At 58.2% G+C, this 21,702-nt stretch overlaps 9 protein-coding genes across 9 annotated transcripts; all 9 read left to right on the top strand.

The window, feature by feature from the left end:
* Positions 1-5: 5 nt before the first annotated feature.
* Positions 6-926, top strand: LDBPK_101330 (hypothetical protein, conserved; the record flags this gene model as incomplete). The annotated part of the gene is made up of 1 exon (XM_003858919.1): positions 6-926. The coding sequence occupies one exon, from the start codon at positions 6-8 to the stop codon at positions 924-926; it is 921 nt and encodes a 306-aa protein (XP_003858967.1).
* A 294-nt stretch (positions 927-1,220) lies between these two features.
* On the top strand, positions 1,221-1,436 carry LDBPK_101320 (hypothetical protein; the record flags this gene model as incomplete). The annotated part of the gene is made up of 1 exon (XM_003858918.1): positions 1,221-1,436. One exon carries the CDS (start codon positions 1,221-1,223, stop codon positions 1,434-1,436), a length of 216 nt encoding a protein of 71 aa, XP_003858966.1.
* Positions 1,437-2,021: 585 nt separating this feature from the next.
* Positions 2,022-3,725, top strand: LDBPK_101310 (hypothetical protein, conserved; the record flags this gene model as incomplete). Its single annotated transcript, XM_003858917.1, has 1 exon — positions 2,022-3,725. The coding sequence occupies one exon, from the start codon at positions 2,022-2,024 to the stop codon at positions 3,723-3,725; it is 1,704 nt and encodes a 567-aa protein (XP_003858965.1).
* A 1,603-nt stretch (positions 3,726-5,328) lies between these two features.
* Positions 5,329-8,517, top strand: LDBPK_101300 (hypothetical protein, conserved; the record flags this gene model as incomplete). Its single annotated transcript, XM_003858916.1, has 1 exon — positions 5,329-8,517. One exon carries the CDS (start codon positions 5,329-5,331, stop codon positions 8,515-8,517), a length of 3,189 nt encoding a protein of 1,062 aa, XP_003858964.1.
* Positions 8,518-9,852: 1,335 nt separating this feature from the next.
* LDBPK_101290 (hypothetical protein, conserved) lies at positions 9,853-10,422 on the top strand (the record flags this gene model as incomplete). The annotated part of the gene is made up of 1 exon (XM_003858915.1): positions 9,853-10,422. The coding sequence occupies one exon, from the start codon at positions 9,853-9,855 to the stop codon at positions 10,420-10,422; it is 570 nt and encodes a 189-aa protein (XP_003858963.1).
* A 1,236-nt stretch (positions 10,423-11,658) lies between these two features.
* On the top strand, positions 11,659-12,852 carry LDBPK_101280 (flagellar protofilament ribbon protein-like protein; the record flags this gene model as incomplete). The annotated part of the gene is made up of 1 exon (XM_003858914.1): positions 11,659-12,852. The coding sequence occupies one exon, from the start codon at positions 11,659-11,661 to the stop codon at positions 12,850-12,852; it is 1,194 nt and encodes a 397-aa protein (XP_003858962.1).
* A 2,011-nt stretch (positions 12,853-14,863) lies between these two features.
* LDBPK_101270 (hypothetical protein, conserved) lies at positions 14,864-15,286 on the top strand (the record flags this gene model as incomplete). Its single annotated transcript, XM_003858913.1, has 1 exon — positions 14,864-15,286. One exon carries the CDS (start codon positions 14,864-14,866, stop codon positions 15,284-15,286), a length of 423 nt encoding a protein of 140 aa, XP_003858961.1.
* Positions 15,287-17,248: 1,962 nt separating this feature from the next.
* On the top strand, positions 17,249-17,920 carry LDBPK_101260 (small GTP-binding protein Rab7, putative; the record flags this gene model as incomplete). The annotated part of the gene is made up of 1 exon (XM_003858912.1): positions 17,249-17,920. One exon carries the CDS (start codon positions 17,249-17,251, stop codon positions 17,918-17,920), a length of 672 nt encoding a protein of 223 aa, XP_003858960.1.
* Positions 17,921-19,689: 1,769 nt separating this feature from the next.
* Positions 19,690-20,340, top strand: LDBPK_101250 (rab1 small GTP-binding protein, putative; the record flags this gene model as incomplete). The annotated part of the gene is made up of 1 exon (XM_003858911.1): positions 19,690-20,340. One exon carries the CDS (start codon positions 19,690-19,692, stop codon positions 20,338-20,340), a length of 651 nt encoding a protein of 216 aa, XP_003858959.1.
* Between the last annotated feature and the right edge of the window lie 1,362 nt (positions 20,341-21,702).

Genomic DNA, 21,702 nt, shown 5'->3' with positions numbered 1-21,702 from the left:
TATCAATGGCAGTCGCTTCGAAGGGCCGAATTGCCGATGTGAACCAGGAGGAACTGACAAAGATCGGGCCAAAGATCGATGACGTTCTCTCCATTTGTTTGGCTAGCTTCGACAGCCTGCGTGATATGGCATTCAAGTTCCAGTACGAGCAAGCTGCTGAGAAGGCCGCCTACCAAAGTGGCGAGACGAAGCCCGATCCTATGACGCAACTGATGCACGTGCTGCAGCGGATGGTCGATTTGACTTTAGGTACTGCGAAAGCCGTGTACGACCAAACACTGCTGGAGTGGAGGCGGCGCAAGGGCGAAGGGGATGCGGACTCGCCGGCCTCGCAGCTTGCCTCATCTCAGTCCATGACGTCCCCTGAGGTGCTCCGAAACAGTAGCGTGGAGGATTTTGCGGCAGGCTCTCTAGCGTGGATTGAGCGAGGCTCTCACCTCTCTCTGCTCTCCCTCGAGGTTCTCTCCTCTGTTCTGCTTGCTCACCACTACCTCCGAAAAGATTTGCAGAAGTACATGCTAGATTTCAATGCCCTTGACTACCTCGAAAAGGTGTTTAGTATGGAACGCGATCACGAGCTCTGCTACTTTCCAGAGGGCTTCAAGACTGAGTGCATGCGCCTCATAGCAAATTTGACCCACAACAACGTCGATGTGAATGCGGCGCTTGCCGAACGCGACACGTTTCTGTTCAACATCCTGTCCGCTACTCAGATCGACGAGGAGAATCCGGGCATGGTAGAGTGGGCCGAGTTTGCTATTCGCAATATCTGCGAATCGTCCGCTGCGGCGCGAGAAAAAATACGAAAGCTAGCTCCGCAGGGCGTCACAGATCAGAGCCGTGGGATGCTTGCGGGAAGGTGCAGCTACTCCTTCTCCAGCAGCGGGAAGGTTCAACTGCACACCCAAAAGCCACCCCTGGACTAGCTGGCATGCGGCCTCTGTTGGCGGAAATACCCAGCGGTTCCCCCCTCGCTCATGACCACAAGTGAGGCGGCCCCGCCGGCGTGTGCCATCGTTGCCACACCTGTCTATTGTAATCATCGAACTTTCCTCCCGTTTTTCCGCTCCATTGAACAGGTAAGTGTTTTTGCGTTATGCTCGTTTTCGTAGCCTGTCGCCTTGTCTTGTTTCCTTTGTTTTTCTTCTCATCTGTTTTTTTTTGTTTGGTTTGAACGACTGTGACAGGAATGAAAGAGGGAGGGCGGATCGCAAAACGATATGGTGATGAGAAGTGAGTGTGAACGCTCTCTCCGCCATGCGAATGACATGCTTCACCAGGCACTTCTCTTCACCCCGATTGTGTTCTTCGTCTCGTTTCAGATCTCGAGAAGCAGAGTCGTTGCAAGCATTTCGCTTTTCCTCCACCCGCCCCCTTGGGTGACAGAAAGGGGGGATACGCAAGTCTACCTATTCGTGCGTAGTGTTACCAGATGAGGACTTGAAAACAACAGGATTCTCACTGATAGCTGCGCCGGCGCCGGAGGTATCGCGGCCGCGAGTGGAGGGATACCATGTCGGCGTACTCTTCCACAGAAATAGGGAACTCGCCAGTCAAGAAGAGCTGGGAACGTGGATTGGAGTGCGCCATGCCTGCGTTTTGATATCATTCGCCCTTTCATTTTGTTGTTTCTTCTTTGTCTCTGGATGCCACATTCGCTTCATCTGTTTTTTTTTCGCTTGTGTGCGATGCGGTCCCGCACCGCTTTGGTTGGGTTTCTTCGGCTGTTTCTAAAATCTTAGCTCAGAGCTTGCCTGGTGAACAATCCATAAGGACTTGTATGTCATTCTTCTCTGCGGTGTCGTAGCCTTCTGATCGAGTGGCCGCACTTTCGGCAATCACCTGAGCCGAGCGGTGAAGCGCACGAATATGTGGCGCATTCGATCTCTACCCCGACTCCCTCTTATCTTCTGCGTATTGCCTCCTCTCTCTCTCCATTTGCGGCATTGCACCTTAGCCTTTTTTTCGCACCCTGTCGAACCTGCGTGCGTGTACGACGTTCGCGGATAAGAAGGTGCTTCATGCGTGGCTCCACCAGCGCCAACGCGTTCTCGGACGCCAGTGTGCAGGCCGCTGTGCTGGAGGAATGGAAAAAAAGAAGCGCCAAGCACAAGGAAGCAGCAATCTCTCTGCGGGAAAAGGTGCGGCAGCTGAAAAGTGATGCAGAGGCTGGCCGTCGCGCTGCCCAGTGGATGCAAGAGCGCGACGCTCTCAATTGCGAGCAGGAAGCCTGCGAAGCGGCGCTGGGTGCGATAGAGAAGAGCCTTGGTGACGTAGTGTCTGACGCCGACGGTGAGCGCCACCAGCTGGAGCTCTCGGCGCTGAAGGTTTTACTGTCCCAGCAGCTGACGGAGGTTGGTGCCCTGTGGCACACGTCCAATGCACGGCAGCTCCAAACTAGCTCTAGTGGTGCAGCTTCGGTGGATCGGGTCGTTGACATTCGCGAGTGGATTGCGGAGGAGCTCAGAAAGTGCGAGGCGAACATAGAGGCACTTGCCACGCCTTCTGCGGGCTTCGAACATCAGCAAAAGGCCGTCGTCGAGTGCCGTGCTGCTGCCCGGCAGGCACAGCTGACATTTGCGGCACTGTGCGACTCCTACCACCCAGCACACCAGCTGCGCGTTACCTTTGAGGCAGCGTTGAAGAGCGCGGAGGAAGATACCTTGGCCCGTATCGAGGGTGCCCGCGCTCCGAGGGCAGCAGCAACGCCGCCGGACATTCTTCGGACCGTGGGGCTCATCGTGAGGATGGGCCAGAGCGCACGACAGTTTGATATTTCGGCAGCCACCATGACTGCCTTGGCAGAGCGGGTATCGGCGGTGTACCCCGGCATGCCCTCCGCCCAAGTTCACGTGGCCGTCGAGGAGTCTATAGCGCTTCGGAAAGCGCGGGCGCTGTCGCAGGCTGCCGTGTCAGACTTCCAGCGAACGAACATCTTTCTTTTGTCCTCATGCGAATCTGCGTTTCTTGTTGCCCAGCAGTCGGAAAAGCAGCGGCAGGAGAAGGCAGAGGCTGCGCGGCAGCGCGTAGAAGCGCAAAATCGGCGGCACGCACATCTCACAGAGGAACGCGCCGCTTACGAGGCTGTGCTGCGACAGCGCCAGAGCGTCAAGGAACGAATGCAGGCAGCAGCGGTAGCGAAAGAGAAGGCGCTGCAGGCAAAACGTGCCATCGAGTTTCAAGAGCGCCTCCGTCTCTTTGAGGCATACGAAGTGCAGCAGTCGGCGCTCCGGCAGAAGGAGCGGGAGCTGGCGGAGCTGCAGGCGCAGGCAATGGAGGAGGAGAAGGCAGCGCGTATGCGCCGCAACGAAGAGCGGGTTGAGTATCGACGCCAGCGGGACGAACAGCGGCAATCAGAGAAGAAGAAGCGCGAGCAAGAACTGCTAGCGCTGCGGGCCAAGAAGCAGGATGCACTTCAGCGTTTCTTCGCTTCTGTTGATAAACAGATCGGTGTGGAGGCCGACCCGCAGCGTTTCCTCAAAGCAACCTCCTCGAGCGCACAAACGGAGCGGTACACGACGCTTGCACAGACCGTGATGCCGTCGATAACAGGCTACTCCGATGAGCAGATTATGAAGGATCCGCGTGTGCGACTGTATCACGCATTACTTGCTGCCGGCCTGCACACCACCCCATACGGACGAGAGGTGGCAACCCGTGGATACCGCGTTTCCGCTGCCCAGCAGAGCAGCGAGGGAAATCCTCTGCGTCGCGAGTTCTCATAATGGGGTGGAAGGGCCGCTCGCTACGCCTGCGGCGAGGCAAGAAAAGGGAAAGAAGAGGCAGGGTCTGTCGCGTGCTCTTCACGCCACCCCCGCCCTCTCCCCGCTGCAGCACTGGGGCTGTGGTGCCCAATGCACACAACGGCTACCAAGAATGAATGAGAAAAGGTCAAGCTGCGAAAGCAGTTCCCCGGCACCCGCACAATGAACTGACTGTTTTCGACTGCTTTACACATCAGCGTTTATCAGTTGCCATAGCCACCACCGCTAGCACATCCACCAGCACCACCATTCTTACATGTGAGCCACTGCGCTGTACACGAGTTGTTGTCTCTTCTCCAGTGCATATTGTGTCTCCCAGTCTAGACGCAGTGCATTCATTGCTGTGCAAGAGGATGCACAAAGAACAGCGGGGGGAGCCAAGAAGGCTCTCCCCGTTTCAGGTAGACGAGGGACGAGGGCGCACTCACGCATGTATTTCGGCACGGTGGCACTGCCGATGGCCTTCAAAGATGATTGCTGCGTTACTGCCCGGCAGAGCGGAGGCTCTGTGCCTTTGGTCACATGCAGATTTCGTCTCTGTAGTTTTGCTCCTCTCGGTCGCCTTGCTTGGTCTCCGGCACGCTTGGCTTGCCACTCTCGCACAAATTCTGCCCTCTTTTTTTTCTTCGGTCCCCATTCTCACTGTTTCCCCGTCACTCTTACCACGGTTGCTGCGCCCGTCACCTCACATTATGACTATGCCATGCCATCCGCCTCGTGTCTTTCTTCCCCTCTCCCTTCCCCTTCCTCCCGGCCCTCCCCCTCCTCACGCACACACCACCCTGCGCCACATACGTATCCCCGACTAATCTGCTCTACGTTGGTTGTCTTTGCGCACGACATGGCCATCCTGGCCAAGCTGTCTCGAAGGAAACAACATAACAATAAAAGAAAACGCAGCAGCAAGCACCACACGTGATCCCATCACTCTCTGGGCCTTTTCTTCCTTTGCTATCAGAGTAGGCGATTCACGTAGCCAATTCATTGGCTGTTGCTGTTGTTGTGTGTACTCGTACTCTGTGGGTCGGAGGTACCGCTCTGCGACCGCCCCCCTCCTTCTCTCTCACGGAGCACTTTTCCAGCTTCGTGGCGTTTTCTCAGGATTCGCGTCCGTTTCTCCCTCTTCCCTGCAGCGGAAACTCTCGGACACGGTGACGGGCACATTGGCACTCGCATACGCGTAGAGGCAGGCATACATACGCACAAGCACACAGGCCTGTCTTTGCCAGGCGGCTACTCTTTTCGCACGCTCTTGCTCGAGGTGGTCATTCCCCTTTATCTCCTCTCACCACTCCTTCACGTTTGTGTGTGTACTGCTGGTGGTGCTGGTGTGGTAGTCTCAACATTCTTCCTCCTCCTCCTTTTCCATCGTGCGCGTGCACTGCTCACATGCGAAAAAAAGAAAACCACTAGAGGGACCTGTAGATGAATGACAGAGTTTAATAGAATAGACGACGTAGATGCATTCTGCCTGAAGCTCTACTCGGGAGACAAGGGGGCCACCTTGAAGGTGACTGTCGATGGATGGCGTCGCATCATCGACGAGATTGGGCTGCACCTGCTAATGGCGGTCCTGCAGCAGTCCACAAGCGCGTACTCTATAATCTTCGTGTCTCGTGCCGCATCAGAATGCTTGGAGACGCTGTTTGTGGATGCAGACGAGCTGACGCAGTTTACGCTGAGCGTGTATGAGCTGCTGTGCGTTCGGGATGCCGGGCTGAACGCGGCGGCTAAGCTGGCGCTGCGCCAACTCGTGTGCGTGGCCGTTCAGAGGGGTTATCATTACTCCCACACGCTGGCACAGATGCCGTCAAGTGTGTGCGCATCGTGCTCCTCCTCGATTCAAGCTGGTGATCAAGGCGATCGGCTTCGCGTAGGCTGCGAGGTGCTCACCGACCTTGTCATCACGCTGAGTGAGCGGCGCATGACCACCTTTGCCACTGACGTGAGCATTGCGAAGTCCTTCCGCGATGACCACCTCCTCAGTGTTTTCCGATTAGCCGTTCGAGTAGTGAAGGAAGTGCAGCCGAGCAGTCGAACGGTCGTGGCAGCCGGGCTTAGGCTAGCGCAGCACGTGCTAGAGTTCGACTTTGCGTGCGACACCATGCAAACAGAGGCCGAGGAGAATCCTGTGACGAGAACGTATCCAGATAGCTGGGCAGCAGACCTCTTGGACCTGCAGCTGATGGACCGGCTATGGTTCTTGTACCGAATTCCCGACCTGGAGCCGGATGTGGCGCACACATTGCTGGAGGTACTGACCTCGCTGGTGAGTTTGCGCAAATCGTTCTTCACCGACGTCGAGCTGCGACCGCGGTGGTACGCGGTAGTCCTGCTACAGACGCACCTCGTCATGGAGCGCTTCCTGCACCTGGAAGACGAGGAGACGCTCAGCGCCTTCGCGCGACTTCTCAATCGCATGAAGCCTAACTGCGACCTCCGTGAACTCATGCAGCTGACGGAGTTCTCGCCGTGGCTGCGGTCCCTCTGCAGCTTCACAAGGCAGTGCCTGGCCAACTGGAAGCACGCCTCGACATCACTGCTGTCCCTGCTAAGTGTGTGGGGACGCCTCATCGAAGCCAAGTCGTACGCCACGCAGGATACGGCGGAGATGCTGCACTGTGGCCTGCAGGTAGTGGGTTGCTACCTTGAATGCCTTCACAGCCGCGTACAAACGTTCACGATGGAGTTGGCTAAGTTCATGAGCAGCGACAGCGCCGCCATGCGACAGGCAAACTCCAATAGCATGCCGGTCGAGTACATTCTGGACGACGACGAGGAGGGGGTCCGACTTGAGGTCGAGTTTCTCCTGAAGGTAGTGATAGGGTGCGGCGAGGAGGGCTGGACGATGCTCGAGGCCAACTCGGAGCGGGTAAGTCAATCCGTGCTGGCACACGTGCGCCCGAACGCTTCTGCTGTCTCGGTCGACCACATCGTGCTTATGGAGGAGGCGGCGTGGTCTCTGCATCTGCTCAGCGCCGCACTGCACTCCGACGGCGCTATCGACAGCGGTGCCGCCCGCGTTCTTGCCATGCTCCTGCACAGCCTCATACTGCTTCAGCGCTTCTCCACCCATGTCGTGTTTCTCGACAGCGTCCCCGGCTCCGTTCGTGGGCATATCGCGGCGGCAACCACGCGCGTTCTCGCCGCAATCCTCTCCAAGACCGTGTCGGTGTACGTGGTGTCCAACCGTAAGACCTCTGCCTTTGTCGAGCAGCTCAGTAGCCAGCTGCGGCAGTGCGGAGAGATGGATACAGCAGGGACGTTTGGTGCCTACTTTCTGAATGTCGCCGTCCACGCGCTGTGGACGATACTCAGCGCGACAAACATGCCCGACGAGGTGCGCGTGGCGGCGCTGCAGCTGTTGGACGAGTGGACCTCTACCTCGAGTGTGTTGCGGGTGCTCAAGGAAACGCGCTCGTACACGTATCTGATGAACCTCCACAACGAATCCATCCCAGCCCCACTGCAGCGCCCGGTAGCGCTCAAGGCGCGGTACCTGTTTATTCGATGTGTGGCACAAGTGCGCTTCCTCGACGCCTCCGCGCTCACAGACTCTGTAGTGAACACCCTCATGGAGCCGGTGCTGGCGCGCATTTCACAGGCAGTGTACGGGGCCGCCACTGGCGGGTCTAGCGCGGAGAGCACTGACCGCCTGACGCTGGCGCTCTGCGACATGCGCGGCATCCTGAGCTGCACGGAGCGCCGACCGTACCGAGTAGTAATGGACATGATCGAGCCTTTTCTGTATCCTGTAGCCGACGCCGTACTACAAGAAAGCAGCTGCGGCGAGGAGACTGTAACGCAGCTCCTGGAGCTGGTGAATGAGATGGCGCTGAACAAGAACCAGCGCATCGCCTTTGGGGCACAGAGCGCGAAACCCGTGCACATATTTCGCTATGTGAGCCGGGTGGTGGTGCGCTCCGCACGGCTTGTCCATCTTATCTTGGGGGGCAGCGTAACGGGACCAAGCGCACAAACCCCGTCGCCACCGCTGGTGGAGTGGGGGTGGAAAGTGATGCGGCTGGGCCTTTTGGCAGCGTACCACATTTTGCAGGGAGGGTGGTGCAACTTGGGGGTGCTGCAGCTCTACGAGGACACGGCGCTCACGAGCCTGCTGTCTAGTGTGTGGGGCCTGCTGTGCAGGTTGCCTGTACATGAGTACATAGTGCGCTCGAAGGTGTGCACGGCTGTGATCAAGGTGGTGAACGTGCTGGCTGCGCGTTTCTTCCACGACTTCTGGGCGAAGCAGCCGCCGCGGGAGGTGTTCACTGTCGTTGGCTTTGTGGAGTCGCTTGCCTTCCCGGCCAGCATCAACGCCGTCGAAGCCGCACAGCAGAATGACGCGCTGCAGGCGATGGACCGCCTCGTGAACTGCTGTTGGGTGCGCACTGCGTATCCGATAGAGGATTTGCAGCAGGCGGCCGTCATGAAGTCGACGCTGCTGCGGGCGGACGCGATGGTGTTTCACCGCCTTGTCACATGTGCGCTCGAGCGCTCCGTGGCGGTTGATAACCACGGAATGAGGAAGTTGCTGCTTCCTCTGTTCTACGTGGAGGGCAGCGCTGTGGGCGAGGTGGCGCAGTATTTCTGCTCCCGTGCCACAACACCGGCCGCCGCGCACGCGTTGCAGGTACAGTTCTCAGATATTCAGCGCCACGTCACTGAAAGCGGCGACATCACCAGCAAGACAATGGATGAGCTTGCAAACGCCCTGCACACACTCATGAGCACGCTAAAGGAATCGCTCTAGTGCGTCGAGGAAGCCGCCGAAGCGCCACGCAGAAGCAAACGCCGAGCCGGGAAGCCTGAGAGAAAAGGGTGGTGAGTGGCCCTCTTACGCAAGTGTCGTGCTGGGCATCTTGTGCAAAGTGGGGAGAGAGGCGGTACAGGGGAGGCCCTGCATGCTGAGAGATACGGTGCTCACATAGTAGCACGCAGAGGGGGGAGAGACAGACACACACGCGAGCACAGACACAGGATCCTCTTTATGGGGAAGGATGACGCCCTCCCCATCCACTCCCTCATCCTCCTTCGGCCTCTCGACCATTTTATACGTGCAGCTAATCCACAAAAAGGAGAAAGCAAAACTGCGACTCGGCGAAAGAGCCTTCCCCTACCCCCAGCCCGTCCCCTCTACGTGGCAGAGGAAGGAATGATGACGATGTCGGAGTGCAGAGAGGCGTGTGGCTCTCTCGGTTTCCACACCTGTGCGTGCGAGTGTCGTTGAGTGTTTGAGGTCAGGGATGAGAAGGCGAGGACAAGCCGGAAACGCTAACTCGAGAGCCGCAAGCATAGCGCGGCGGTCCACAGCCACAAGCTGCGGTGCCTTTCTGCTCAGTGGCAAGGCGCAAGCGGCTGAGAAAGATGAACGGATGTGTGGACCGTTGTCCCGTGTGTCTTCGGTGCGAATGCTCTTCGCGAGCAGCTCCTCTCTTCTCCACCTCCTTGCCCTCTCCCACCTGTCTTGGCTTTGCAAGCGGCACATCCCCGTCTGTACCACTCTCTCCCTGCTCTCTGTGTCTATCCCCTGCATGTGTTCCCCGCCTTCCACCCCCCACCCACACACCTATTCGCGCGTGATCAGCCTTGTTGTGCCCATGCAGCGGTGAGGAAGAGAGGCACGGAAGAAAGAGGCCGCGACTTGTCACTGACATGCGCAATCTGCAGCAGCACCGCGACACTGTCCCGCCGCGCACAAAAGCAAAACCTCCCACGTGATCGCTCTCCCTCGGCTCTTTCCATTTGCTTTCTTCGGGAGACCTGCCGGACGCACAAACATTGCTGTTCCTTGCACCCACCTTCCCTACCCCGACACCGTATCGCTCTCCCTCTCTCCTCCACCTCCGTAGTGGTGTGCGATCCCTTCTTGACGTATTAAGGGCCAAGAGGAAGGCAAAGGACGTTTGTGCGACTGCTCGTCTCGTCTCGTCTCCCCCCTGCCGCTCTCTCACCCTTCTGTTGCTTGTCGACGTTCGCACCTCGTGAGACAACGCACAAACAAGCACAGGCAGGCATCCATCGAAGCCCCCCTCCTCCTCCCGCGTAAGACCGGCGCGCACGGAGAGCCCAAGGGAGATTACGTAATATGCTGCGATGTCACGGTGGACTAGGGGCGCGTTTTCTGCGCCGGCCCTGTGGCGCCGCCGCGGCTGCCGTGGTGTACCCTGCAACCTCCGGGGCGGTGGCAGGAATGGCCATGACGAGCAGTAAAACGTGCACGTACGTGCGCTCCTTCTCCACTGCGACGCCGTTGTGCCTCGCACGGCGCCTCGCTGGCAACCATCGACGGAAGCGCAGTCGTGAGCCGACCAAGGGCGACTGGCTGTGCCAGTGTGGTGAAGTCAACTACCAATCCAAGCGTGAGTGCTACAAGTGTGGTGCCCCCGCCCCTCCTCTCCCCCCTGGCGTTCGCCGCCCGAGTCTGCCAGGTGAGGATCCGCATGATTGGGCCTGTCCGTGCGGGCAGATGAACTTCAGAGGCGCCGTTGTGTGCCACAAGTGTCAGCAGCCAAAGCCCGTGCCGCCGCCGCTGCCCGGAAAGGAGACGACACTGTGGACATGCCCCAAGTGCAAAGGCGTCAACCGCAACAACCGCAGGTTTTGCTTCAAGTGCTCAGCACCGTCGCCTTTAGTCGAGTTTAAGCCGCAGCAGTAGCGCGATCCGGCGGCTGGAGTGTTGTCGCCGCTCGCGCCTGCCTAGTTGTGCCACTTTCTCGGTGGTATCACTGCAGCTGTAGAAGCCGATGCGTGAGATGAGCATGCAGCAGAGCTAGTCGCGGCAGTAGCGCATATGAGTCTTTCTCTCCTCCTCCCGAGGGTGACATCATTCGACAGAGCCCACGTAGCCAATTAGAGATGAGAGGACGGTGCGGCGGCGTTCCTCTGCTGCCCTCCACCCCCTGCCCACTTCCTCCTCCAGTGCTGTGTTATCGCTTTTCCGCCTGAGAAACATGCACACACACACACACACACACACACACATATGCTCATGCACGCATGCGGGGCCTCCCCCACGTCTTCACACATCCGCCCAAGCGCAGAATGATACACGCGTGAGGCGTGTGGGTCGGTGTAGACTCACACAGTACAGCAAAAGGAAAGGAAAACGAGAAGCAAGGAAAAGCGAATGTGCAGCAGATTTGCACACGCCGTGTCGTGCACCGGCCGCTGCACATCCGGCTGGGGAGATGCGCCTGAGTTGCATCGTAGGGAAGGGGGTGGAGCAAGAGGAAGGCGGTGGGGTTCCACAACTGGTGAGAGTTTCTTTTCAAGTGAAGGCCGTCCTTTGCGTCGCAATCACCGTGCGTGCACCTGCTTCCCCTTCTTCCTTTTCCAGTCCCTTTTCTCCTTCCCTCAACAACAGCAGCATCTCATCCTGACTCACTCCCTCTCCCTGTATGCCACCAGTATCTCCCTGCGAGGAAATTGCGGCGTTTTCCCCTCCTGCTCCTCTTGCCTCTCGCAACCCTGTCCTCTTTCTCTCTCGCTTCGACGATCACCCAGCTGCCGCTTCGGTGCCTTGAAAGCACCTTGCCAATCTATAACCTCCTCAACTGAACCTCACCACGCGCTCACCATATATATTTTTTGCCGCCGCAGCTGCTGCTGTTGCTGCTGCTGTTCTCATCCATTTGCTCGCTGTCTATCTACCCCCTACAACCACTTGAGAACATTCCCATTCTCCGGGTGTACTTCGGTCGCGGACTCTCGTTGGGCACTCGTCGATCTCCACATTCGGTCCGGCGAGCCCGTTCTTGTGTTTGCGCTCTCCTCTTCTGTTCTATCGCTTCCCTTCTACACCTCTGTATTGCGCAGGTGTCCAACAAAGGCACCCCCCCCCCTCCTCATCTCTGCGCCTCTTCCACACACACACACACACAGCTACGCATAAATGGGCTCGGCGGTGGAGGAACAAAATCTGTTCTCTGCGGCCAACGGCCGCGGAATCGCAGCCGCGAGCTCCGTCGACAACGCAGCCAGCGCTTCGAACCAGATGAACACCAAGACTAAGAAGCAGCTCTTTATGCTGCAGAGGGCGGAGCGACTGAAGGACCCTAAGGTGCGCAAGATGGGCATCGACCGCGAGGCCTTGGATGCGCAGGTGCGTGAGAAGGAAGCGCTGCGCCGGCTGGAAAAGGAGAGGAATGACTACTACGACCGACAGGCACTCCTGATGGACCGCCATGCGTGTGCACTGCAGCAGGAGGTGAATTCCATTCGCGCAGCTCGAGAAAAGGAGCTGCAGGACTACCGCCAGACCTTTCAGAAGAAAGAGATGGGCCGCGAGTGGGACCTTAACGACCCGGAGGCACGGCGCAAGGAGCTTCCGGCACGCATCGGCGACGACGACCCTCGTAACGGACCATCGTCGCTGCAGAAGTTTGAAGGCGAGGATCTCGACTACGCGGCACGCAGGGCGGCGCAGCAGCGGCAGCAGCGGCAGTGGGCGCAGCAGCAGGTGAACGAGAAGCTCGCGAAGAAGTGGATGGAGCAGGAGCGCGACCGCGCGTTCGACGACCGCAACGAGGAGGTGAACCACCGCCTGTACGAGGTGGAGCAAAAGGTGGCGGAGCAGCGCAGGCTCATGGAGAAGAACGGGGCCGATTTCAACCGCGCGCTCGCTGAGCAGCAGCGACGCGAGGCTGTGCGCGCCAAGGAGGAGGACACTCGCCTCGGCCTGCAAGAGATGGCGTACCAGATGGACAGCGACTTCCTCAACGAGCGCGAAACCGTAGTCAGCGAGCTTGGCGGCAGCGTCATGGCAGAGCGCTACAAGGGCATGTCGGAGAAGCAGAAGACCCTCCTGCGAGCCGGCCAAGATGAGCAGCTCCGCGAGCTCCGCCGTCGTCGTCTTTTAGAGGTGGAGGAGCAAAGGCAGTGGTCGCTGCAGGAAAACATGCAGCTGCGAATGGCAAACGCTCTCGATCGTCAGCGCGAGCGCGAACGCCGAGCTGAGCGCGAGCAGCTGGCGGAGACTCACAAGATGCAGGCACAAGCAGCAGCCAAACGTAAGGCCCAGTTAGACGAGCTCTACAAAAACGCGGTAGACGAGGACTACTTCAAGTACTGGGATCGGTGCTTGTAGTCGCTACGTGTGCGGCGGCTTTGGCTGACGCTGGCAGAGGCATGTTGCTGCTTGCTGTTGACCCAGTGAGTCTCGCCTTCCTTTTGCGTGTGTTTTTCCTCCGTTTTTAGAAGATGTACCAACTGCATTGTTTGCTCGACTATAGGTGTCCGCGTGTGCCGGTGCTATGGCAGGATGCTGCTCTCGAAGCCCATGTATATTGTGACCGTGCCCTCTTCTGTGAGCGCAGGTCCGTGTTTGCCAGCTGCGGCCACACGGGATCTTTTCTTTGTCTTCTTCGTGTTGCGCACTTTCTTCTCATGGCGCTCTCACGGCGGGACCTACAGCGGTGGAGGACGGCATGTGGAGGCGTATCTCGGACCCGAATGCTGGCACTGCTGGCCCGTCGCGTACACCTCTCATTTCAGTCTGTCGTCGGTCATTGTGGATGGGAACACCACATCAACGTTCACAAGCTTGCCGAATCGTCAGCGGCAGAGGAGTCGACACCAACTGCATGGATCACGGAGCTTGCTATTGGTCTGAGACGGCAGGTCGACATCCCCCTACGACCCGCACGGCAGATGCCGCCGCCTCCACTATCGAGCAGGACCCTGCACACGGACCACTTGGATGAAGGCGTGCAGCCCACTCGCGTCCGTCTGGCACCGATCTCGCAGCACATGTGTGGAGGAGGGGCGAGGAAGGACAAGAAGTGCCCGCAAGACGCATGCCCCGATTCAATGACAGCACGGTTCGTCCCAGGCGGCCAGGGCTTAGCAGCAGTGCTGCAGCGGTAGGTGAGCTGTGGCTGCGTGGGTGTATGCTTTGGTTGCCTTTTTCGTGTGTGAGGGGGAATACACGGGCACGCCGAAAATAAGAGCCGGTCCAAGCTCGCTGTGTGCGTTTGCGTGCGCGTGTGTGTGGGTGTGTGTCTCTCTGTAGGGCGTCTTCACGTCATTCACCTCATCTGTGCGGTCCTCTGCGTCTCTCTTTGTTTCTCTCCCTCTCCACCATGTCACTAATCACGCCTCCTCCTCGTCTCTGAAGTAGGTTTGCGTGTGTGGTCATCGCCCACGCGGTGCTTCTTTCTGTACAGAAGGCGACACCGATATGCAGGCAGACACACAGTTGTACAGGAGAGTTGATGCTGAATTGGGCGCACTGTTGTTTTGCCTCAAAGAAAGAGCATGAGCATCCCAGAGGGCCACACCGAGGCTTCACGTGTCGAGCATTCGAAGATGTTGCTGCTTTCTGTGTTTGCAGTACACACGCGTCCCACGCGGCGGAGGTCAGCACAGAGGGAAAGGGCGAAAGGACGAAGTAGGTGGCATGGGCACCATGTGGGCCGAGACCTCTCCGTCTGCACCCGTGTTTGTGCTGTTGCGCACATGGAGAGGCCTCTCTTCCCCTTTCTTCGCCCTCTGCTGCTACTGCATCTGCGTCAGCCCTATGGCCATTCGACTTGCAAGAATGTCGCGGTGCTGGTGCTCTCTAGTCCAGACAATTAATACGCTTGTATCACGCCCATCCTCCTCGCTCTATTCCTCTCACGGTGCCCTTGCTTTTATTTGTGAGTGTGCATGTGTGCGTCGTGACGTCGCGGCGCGGCCTCCAGAGGACGTTGGCTCCATAGAGCCTCCACCCTCTTTTTCCCCTCTTTGCGCTTCTCCCCGTCCGCCGTTGCCTCTTTCAGTATCCTGGGAGCTGCTCTCTCATAGGCCGTCTTACCCTTCTCGTGTTTCTTTCATGTTGGGTGTGCGCTGGGAGCCTCTCACCATCCTGCGAGCGCACACTGATCCGTGCGAGCACTTCTTTTTGTGCACTAGTCTTGCTGCTATGCCCTTGTGTCTCAGTGGATGTATGTGTGTGTGTGTGTGTACTTGGACAGGGGTGACATTGAGCAAGTCGTCTTCATAGAGTCAACACCCTCCTCGTCGGAGGGACAACATACACGCAAGCACACAGATAGATAGACCTGCACGTACCGCGGCGCTCTCCCACCCACCCCACCCCGTTACGCTTGCAAAGGATGATACTGGGTGTCGGCGCAGGTACCTTCGCGGTACTCGTCACCGTTGGTGTGGCCATACTTATTGCGCTCGTGGGCTCCTACTTAGCCCCACAGTCAGCCCTGTTCATCATTCTCGGCTGCACCGTGCTGCCCTTCATTGTGTACGGCTGCATCCTGACAAGTCCGCATGGCCCTGCCGCCAACACCACCGCGGTAGTGCCTGCGACCTACTACCGAGAACGTCAGCTGCCATCAAACACAGATGTCATTGATAAGTTCTTGCCGGTGCGCGTTGTCGTATTCATTGTGATGGCCCTTGGCCTGTTTGCCGGCGTCGCCTTTCATATCCTTACACTTGTGAACTCGCCGCCGTACAAGGCACCGCGTGTGCACTGTCTCCGGCAGAAATTGGAGGAGGCGCACCCCACCTGGTACCGGTAGAGTGCATCGCGCATCCTCCTTTTCCTGTAAACTTGTTGAACGCTTCTCCCATTGCGTCTCTCTCTCTGCCGAGAGATGAGGGCAAGGTCTCGCCGATGCCTCCGCTCCTGTGACGCATATGGATGCACATGCCTGCATGAGTATGTGTGATGCTCCAATCCATGCACAGCAGTCAACCACCACAACAAGCGTTCAGCTGCTTTCACGCACCGGTGGGTACCCATCCTCTTCCTGTGTATCTCTGCCTCTTCAAGGCATCCGCTGCTCTGCGCTACCTCCATGCTCTTTCCACTAATCCAGATGTTTAAGCTCGTTTTCGCCACATGCCCTGCTGACGTAGGGATACCCCTCTCCGTGTGTGGTGTCAGGGCTCAGTACCCCGACTCTGCGTGGGGGGAAGCCAGGCGCCCTCTTGACCCCTGTCGATGTCAAGCCACCTCTGGTTGTGCCAGCGACAATCACCCACGCGGTTGAGGATGCCAGAGCGATGCATGGCTGCTGATGTCGGCGGTGGGGTGGTGGACGGCGTTGCGTTGGACCGGCCTGAGACAGCGAACACGCGTGTGCCATCCACATCATGGGCACAGTGCCAATGCCACTCCAATGCATCTTCACCCCGCCCTGGCACTGCCTGCAGGTGTGGGGCGCCTGAGCCACCTCGAGGGGGATGCATCAGGTGGCTGCCGGCACCATGGGAGCGGCTGTGAGGCGACCTGACCTGCGAGGCAGGGGGGCGGGCAGAGTGTGAGGCAGAGGCTGTGCTGCGGTGCCCACGTGGGCATTGCGGTAGCACTTGTCTGCTGTTGCATGGCACCACGCGATGGGGACGCTGTGACAAGGCCGGATAGAGGGGAGCTGGACTCATATCCTCTGATCGAATGAACTCTTAAGAAACAATATAAATTTTTTTCTCTCCCGCGCAGTCCCGCGTCTGTCCGCACGCGAAAAGGACGAGTACGCCGCCGCCACCTCTAACGCTGCCTGTCCCGCCCACGGATGTTTTCCGCATGCTTGCCAGAGCACAGCGCGCACTAGCGTAGATGCACTTATTATGGATGCACGGGCACACACGGCCGCGCATACGCGCAGGCGGTGTCACGCGTACCTATTGGTCTACGGTCGCCTGTGTATCTCCCGCCTCCTTTTATGCATGTAAGGAAACGCCCCCCACCCCCCTCACCCCCCTCTCTCATCGGCAAACATACGCAAACAGCACACGCAATACGAAGTCACCAACGGCAAGGCAACGCCGCAGAGCGCGAGAGCGAGTGCTTGCTGTCCATTGCTGCCGCCATCACTGCTGTGGTCTATCATCACAAGAGGAGAGAGTGTGTCTGGGTGTATATTGGTGGCAACACTGACAGTGCGCCACAGACCCTCCCAGAGCCCACCCTCTCCCTTCCCACTCCCTGGTCTGCTGCTGGCCTACCTACCCACCCACTTTCTTCTGTTCTGTTTTTCTTTTTTCAGCTGCTGCGACCCTCTCTTCTCCTTTGTTGTTGAGCTTGTGTAAGCGTCAGAGCTGGCGTGTCTCTGTGCCCTTTCCGCTCCGTCCTCACTTGTCTGCTTCGCCCGACACGCATACATGTGCACATGTATGCGTGTATGTGCGTGTGTCTCTCTCTCTGCACTCCCCTGCAGCTCTTCCTCCTTGAACCGCGCACACACCGACGCCCCGTCCTCCTTTGTGCATCCCTTTCAAGCGCTCTTTAGTGCTGCGTGCCCTCGTCGGAACTACTGCCGCTTCGTGCTGCTGTTCTGAGTACCACCGGAGGTACACTGTATTGCGCATCACCGCTCCTCGCTCCCTGCCTTGGCCGCGCTCTCCTCGGTTCTTTGCCACACTCGACTTGAAAAACGAGTGTCATCTCGGTTGCAGTCATCCCCACCTCCACCATAGTTATTCAGCTAGGCGCAACAGCGTAGAAACGGACGAGGCCGAACGCCGACGAGCAAAATACGATGGAGGAAGATTTGGCATACAAGATCATCGTGATTGGGAGCGTTAGTGTAGGGAAGAGCAACATCACGTCCCGATTCTGCGATGGTGCGTTCTACCCCGACCTCGTCCCCACCTTAGGGATGGACTTCAAGTACAGTAGCTGCAACACCCTCGAAAAGAGGCCGCGCTGCGTGCGGCTGCAGGTCTGGGACACGAGCGGGCAGGACGATTTCGTCACGCTCACGACCGCCTTCTACCGCAACTGCCAGGGCGCGCTACTGTGCTTCGACCTTACGAATCGGCAGTCCTTCGAGGATCTCGATCAGTGGTATGAGCGGCTAGAGCGGTACTCGCCGGTGGTGCCGCCTCTCATCCTGGTTGGGTGCAAGCTGGACCTCGTAGAGAGCCACCTCGACGAGCAGGGTGAGGGAATCGTCCTGGGGAGTCATCGCCAAATAGCCAAGAGCGAGGCGGACGCGTGGGCGCGGTACCACAGCTGCCTCTGCTACCTCGAGACGAGCGCGAAGGAGAACACAAACGTATCGCAGGCGTTTCAGCAGCTCGCCACGTACATCGCCTCCGTAGCGAATCCAGGCGCCAAGCACGCGGGCCGCATCCTCGGCCCCGGTGGCCGCCTGCTTGTGGAGGAGGAGGAGGAGAAGCAGAAGAAGCGCCAGTGCTGCGCCAACTGAGCAGATACAGAGCGGAGGGTGTGTAGTATGCTCGTGAAGAACGCACGGCAGAACAGAGAAAGTGGACGCTAAAGGGATCCGGCGAGGTGTTTGGCGTATGGCGGAGACGAAGAGAGGACACAACAGAGAAGTGAATGGGACTTGGCCGACAAAAGGGCAAAACACGTCGCGACAGCCGACCAGGCTGGTCGTACGAGGACTACATGGCGCTTCTGCGGTCGCTGCTGCTGATGTTGCCTCCTCCATCGGCAAGGGCTCTGGCTGCAGCGGCTCGATGTTTCCATCACAGCACTGCTGCTTCATACACGGGTGCGAGAGTAATCGAACGCACCTCTTCTTTTTTCGTTTTGTCGCCGCTGCTTCAGTTGTGCGTGGTGGCTGACGTGACTGAACGGCCCGTACAACCGCCGACAGCAGTTGCTGGCCCTCCCCTTCCCACCAACTCTCTTTACGACACGACCTTTCGCCGGCGCGATGGTGAGTTTCACATAAGTACCTGCCGTCATAATTTCCAGCTGTGTGCCCGTGATGCCTTCTTTCGCTTCAACCCTGTATTTTCCTCTCCCCCTCGCCTTCCCTCCCCCGCCGTTGATAATGCGTGCTTGCTTGGCGTTGCCCCGCTCTGGCACACTCTCTCTTGTTTGGACCCTTGCCTATTCTCCGCTGAGATTAGGAGGAGGCGGCTGCTGCTCTCTCTTCACCCCTAACCTCCCTCTCCTGCCGTCCGTGTCCGTGTGTGGTGCCGTCTCGCCGTTCTTCGTCGTTTTTCTTTTTTTTTCTTGCCCTCCCCCTCCTCTCGACGTAATGCTGTTGTCATCGTCCTCCCACTCCCGGTATTATAACCTGTTTTCTGTATGTATGTTTGTGTGGTCTTGTATCTGAGGACGCGCAGTGTGCGGGGGGAGGGGGCATGTCTGTGGCTCGTTGACTCTCGTCCCTTTTTCCCGTGCTTCTGTTCCTCTCTCCCGGCACACACACACACGCACACGCACACACACACACACACAACGAAGGGGTCGCAAAACGAGAAACCTGCGCCTCGTCCCCTTCATACCGCACTGCTGCTCTTGCGCCGGTGACGAGGGAGAGTGCGCAGGGCTGTGAACGGGGACTTCATAGTTCACGTCGCTTCATTTGATGCAGGCGTGCAGCTGCAAACACGCACACTCGAGGGAGGCAGGTCAGTCTCTTCTCCGCAGCGGCTGGGCGGTCCCCCCTCCCCTTCCTTCAAACGCGCGCGCACACCCGCCTTCTGAGCAATCCTACATTGCCATGCATGCGTGTGTTTTGTTTGTGTGTGTGCATGTGCATCCGGAGCGCACGCCCTCTCCTTTGCTTCCAAGTCCTCGTCTCCCTTTCCTCTGTGCAGTTCTCTTCCTTCGAGTATCTACACCATATCCCCGCCGTGCCTCCACACTTGCGCGCGCCGTGTCTCTCTCTTGCACATACGGACAACCGCACGCACTCACACACGTGTCTTTTCTTGCTCTTCTTGCTCTCTCCCTCTCTCTCTCTGGCCCCTCCATCCCTCCTAGACACCAGTCGATACGACGCCGTGGCACCAGGAAGCTCCACAAACAAGCTACGCCACCTGTACCCTACACACCAGTGCACCGCCCCCTTTGGCTCCCCCGTGTGCCCCCACCCCCTTTCGTCCACTTCCTTGTCGAACACAAGTGCGCGTCGTCTATAGGCCACGTATATACGAGGAAAACGCATACACGCCCCTTGGACCACCGACTTCACCCCTCGTCTTCCCCACCGTGATCATGGCCAACCCCAACACGCCCGGCGGTGACTGCGACTACATCTTCAAGATCATTGTCATTGGTGACAGTGGCGTAGGCAAGTCATCCTTGACGGTGCGTCTCTCCGAAGATGTCTTCTACAAGGACTACGCCTCCACCATCGCCATCGACTTTCGCATGCACCAGATGAACTACATGGACAAGCGCGTCCGCCTTCAGATTTGGGACACGGCCGGCCAGGAGCGCTTCCAGTCCGTCGCCACGGCGTTCTACCGCGGCGCCAATGGGGTGCTGCTCTGCTTCGACCTCACCCACCGCCCGTCCTTTATACACCTAGAGCAGTGGATGGAACGCGTGAAGCAGCAGGCTCTCCCCGGTATCCCGTGTCTGCTGGTGGGGTGCAAAAGCGATGAGGCGCGCTCCAGCCGCCAGGTGACGCGCGAGGAGGCGGTAGCCTGGGCTCAGCAACACAACATGGCCTTCATCGAGACGAGCGCCAAGGAGAAGGAGAATGTGCAGACGGCTTTCCAGCAGATCACCAAGTTCATCTTCGAGGACATGAAGGAGCGCAACGGCAAGACACCGACGGCTGGAGACAACGCAGCTGGCCGCTCTCAGAGCGTTAACTTCGATCGCCAGCGGAGCAACCGCAAGGAGAGCAAGTGCTGCTAGTCGTGAGCACCCACAATGGCAGTATAACACTACCTTGAATGGCAGACACAGTTAGAACCGAAAACACGCGCACACGGAGAAACGTTCACAGGCACGGCTGCCTGTCAAGTGGGAACCCTTCTAGGGCGATGTCTGAGGAACTGGTGTTGCGGAAAAGAGAGCGTGGTTGGCGTGGATGTGTAAGCGGCGCTGGTGTCGCCGCCTCTCTGCTCTCGCTTCTCCCTCCCATGCGGTGTTTCTTTGGCCCCCCCCCCCGTCTTCTCTCCCTTTTTTTTTTGTTGTTGGTACCGCTTGCGTCTGCCTGCCTGCTTGATAACTCTCCCTCTCTTTTCTTGCTTTTCTTTTCCCTCTCACTCGGTGTGGATTAGCCAAGGAAGGGGGCACGGTGGGGAGAGGAGACGTAGCGGGAATCTTCATGTGGCCGTTCTCGGCATATGTCGGCGCTTCACATCATCTTGCCTGCAACTGAGGCGTATCTCGCGCAGCCTTCTTTGCGCTGTTCTTTCGCTTCTGGTCTCTGCGTGTGTGTGGGTGTGTAGGGTGGGGTTGTGCGTCTCAGTTCGTTTCTCCCACACTCGCCCCTTTTTGGGCTCGCCCCACTCCCCACCGCACCCCTCCTTCCTTCCTTAGATGTATTGCCTTACCACGTGGCACCCCCTCTCCATTCAGGCCTACTTCACTAACCACGCCACGGCCGTAGCCGTTGGGCGTGTCTGTGTGTCTCTGTGTATGTGTATGTGTGTGTCGCAGCGCTTCTCGCCCTTCCTCCTTCAGCAAGAACTGCGCGCGCTTGTGCTCTGTTTGTGTGCTCTGCTTCTTGAGCGTACGTGTACGCCATCACCCTTGCGCGCACGCACACGCACGGCTACTCCCAGTGACTGACGCGCGTGAATCTAACACGGGTGATGATGGAGGCAAGCGGGCTTGCGAAGAAGAAACAGCAGCAAGAGACGGGAACGAATGCAAAGAGCGAAAGAAAGACAGCGCCTCTCCGCTAATGGGCACATGCAGGTGTGTACGCACATATATATGTGTATATATCGAGAGAGAGAGAGAGATGCACGTGTATGTGTGTCTGTGTTTTGGATGTCTCCCACGCATACATCAGCGCGCGCGCACACACACACATGCGTACACACATGCATACATGCACTCTCTCTGATCCCCATTGTTATTGCTGTGCCGTCGTTATGCTTGCATCTTTTTGTTGTTGTTTTTTCTGCTGCTGCTGAGATCCATGCGCTTGTCCTCTACCCTTCCTTCTTGTGTGCTTGTGCATGTACCCTACCAGCATCACCTGGCACAGACACATAAACCCCCACACACACCGGCCCCCCCCCTGTATACACACACACACACACA

This window comes from Leishmania donovani, chromosome 10 (genome assembly GCF_000227135.1).
Source record: "Leishmania donovani BPK282A1 complete genome, chromosome 10".
Classification (NCBI taxonomy): domain Eukaryota; phylum Euglenozoa; class Kinetoplastea; order Trypanosomatida; family Trypanosomatidae; genus Leishmania; species Leishmania donovani.
Note: the sequence above shows the minus strand (reverse complement) of the source record. Positions and strands in the feature narration are given on the sequence as shown.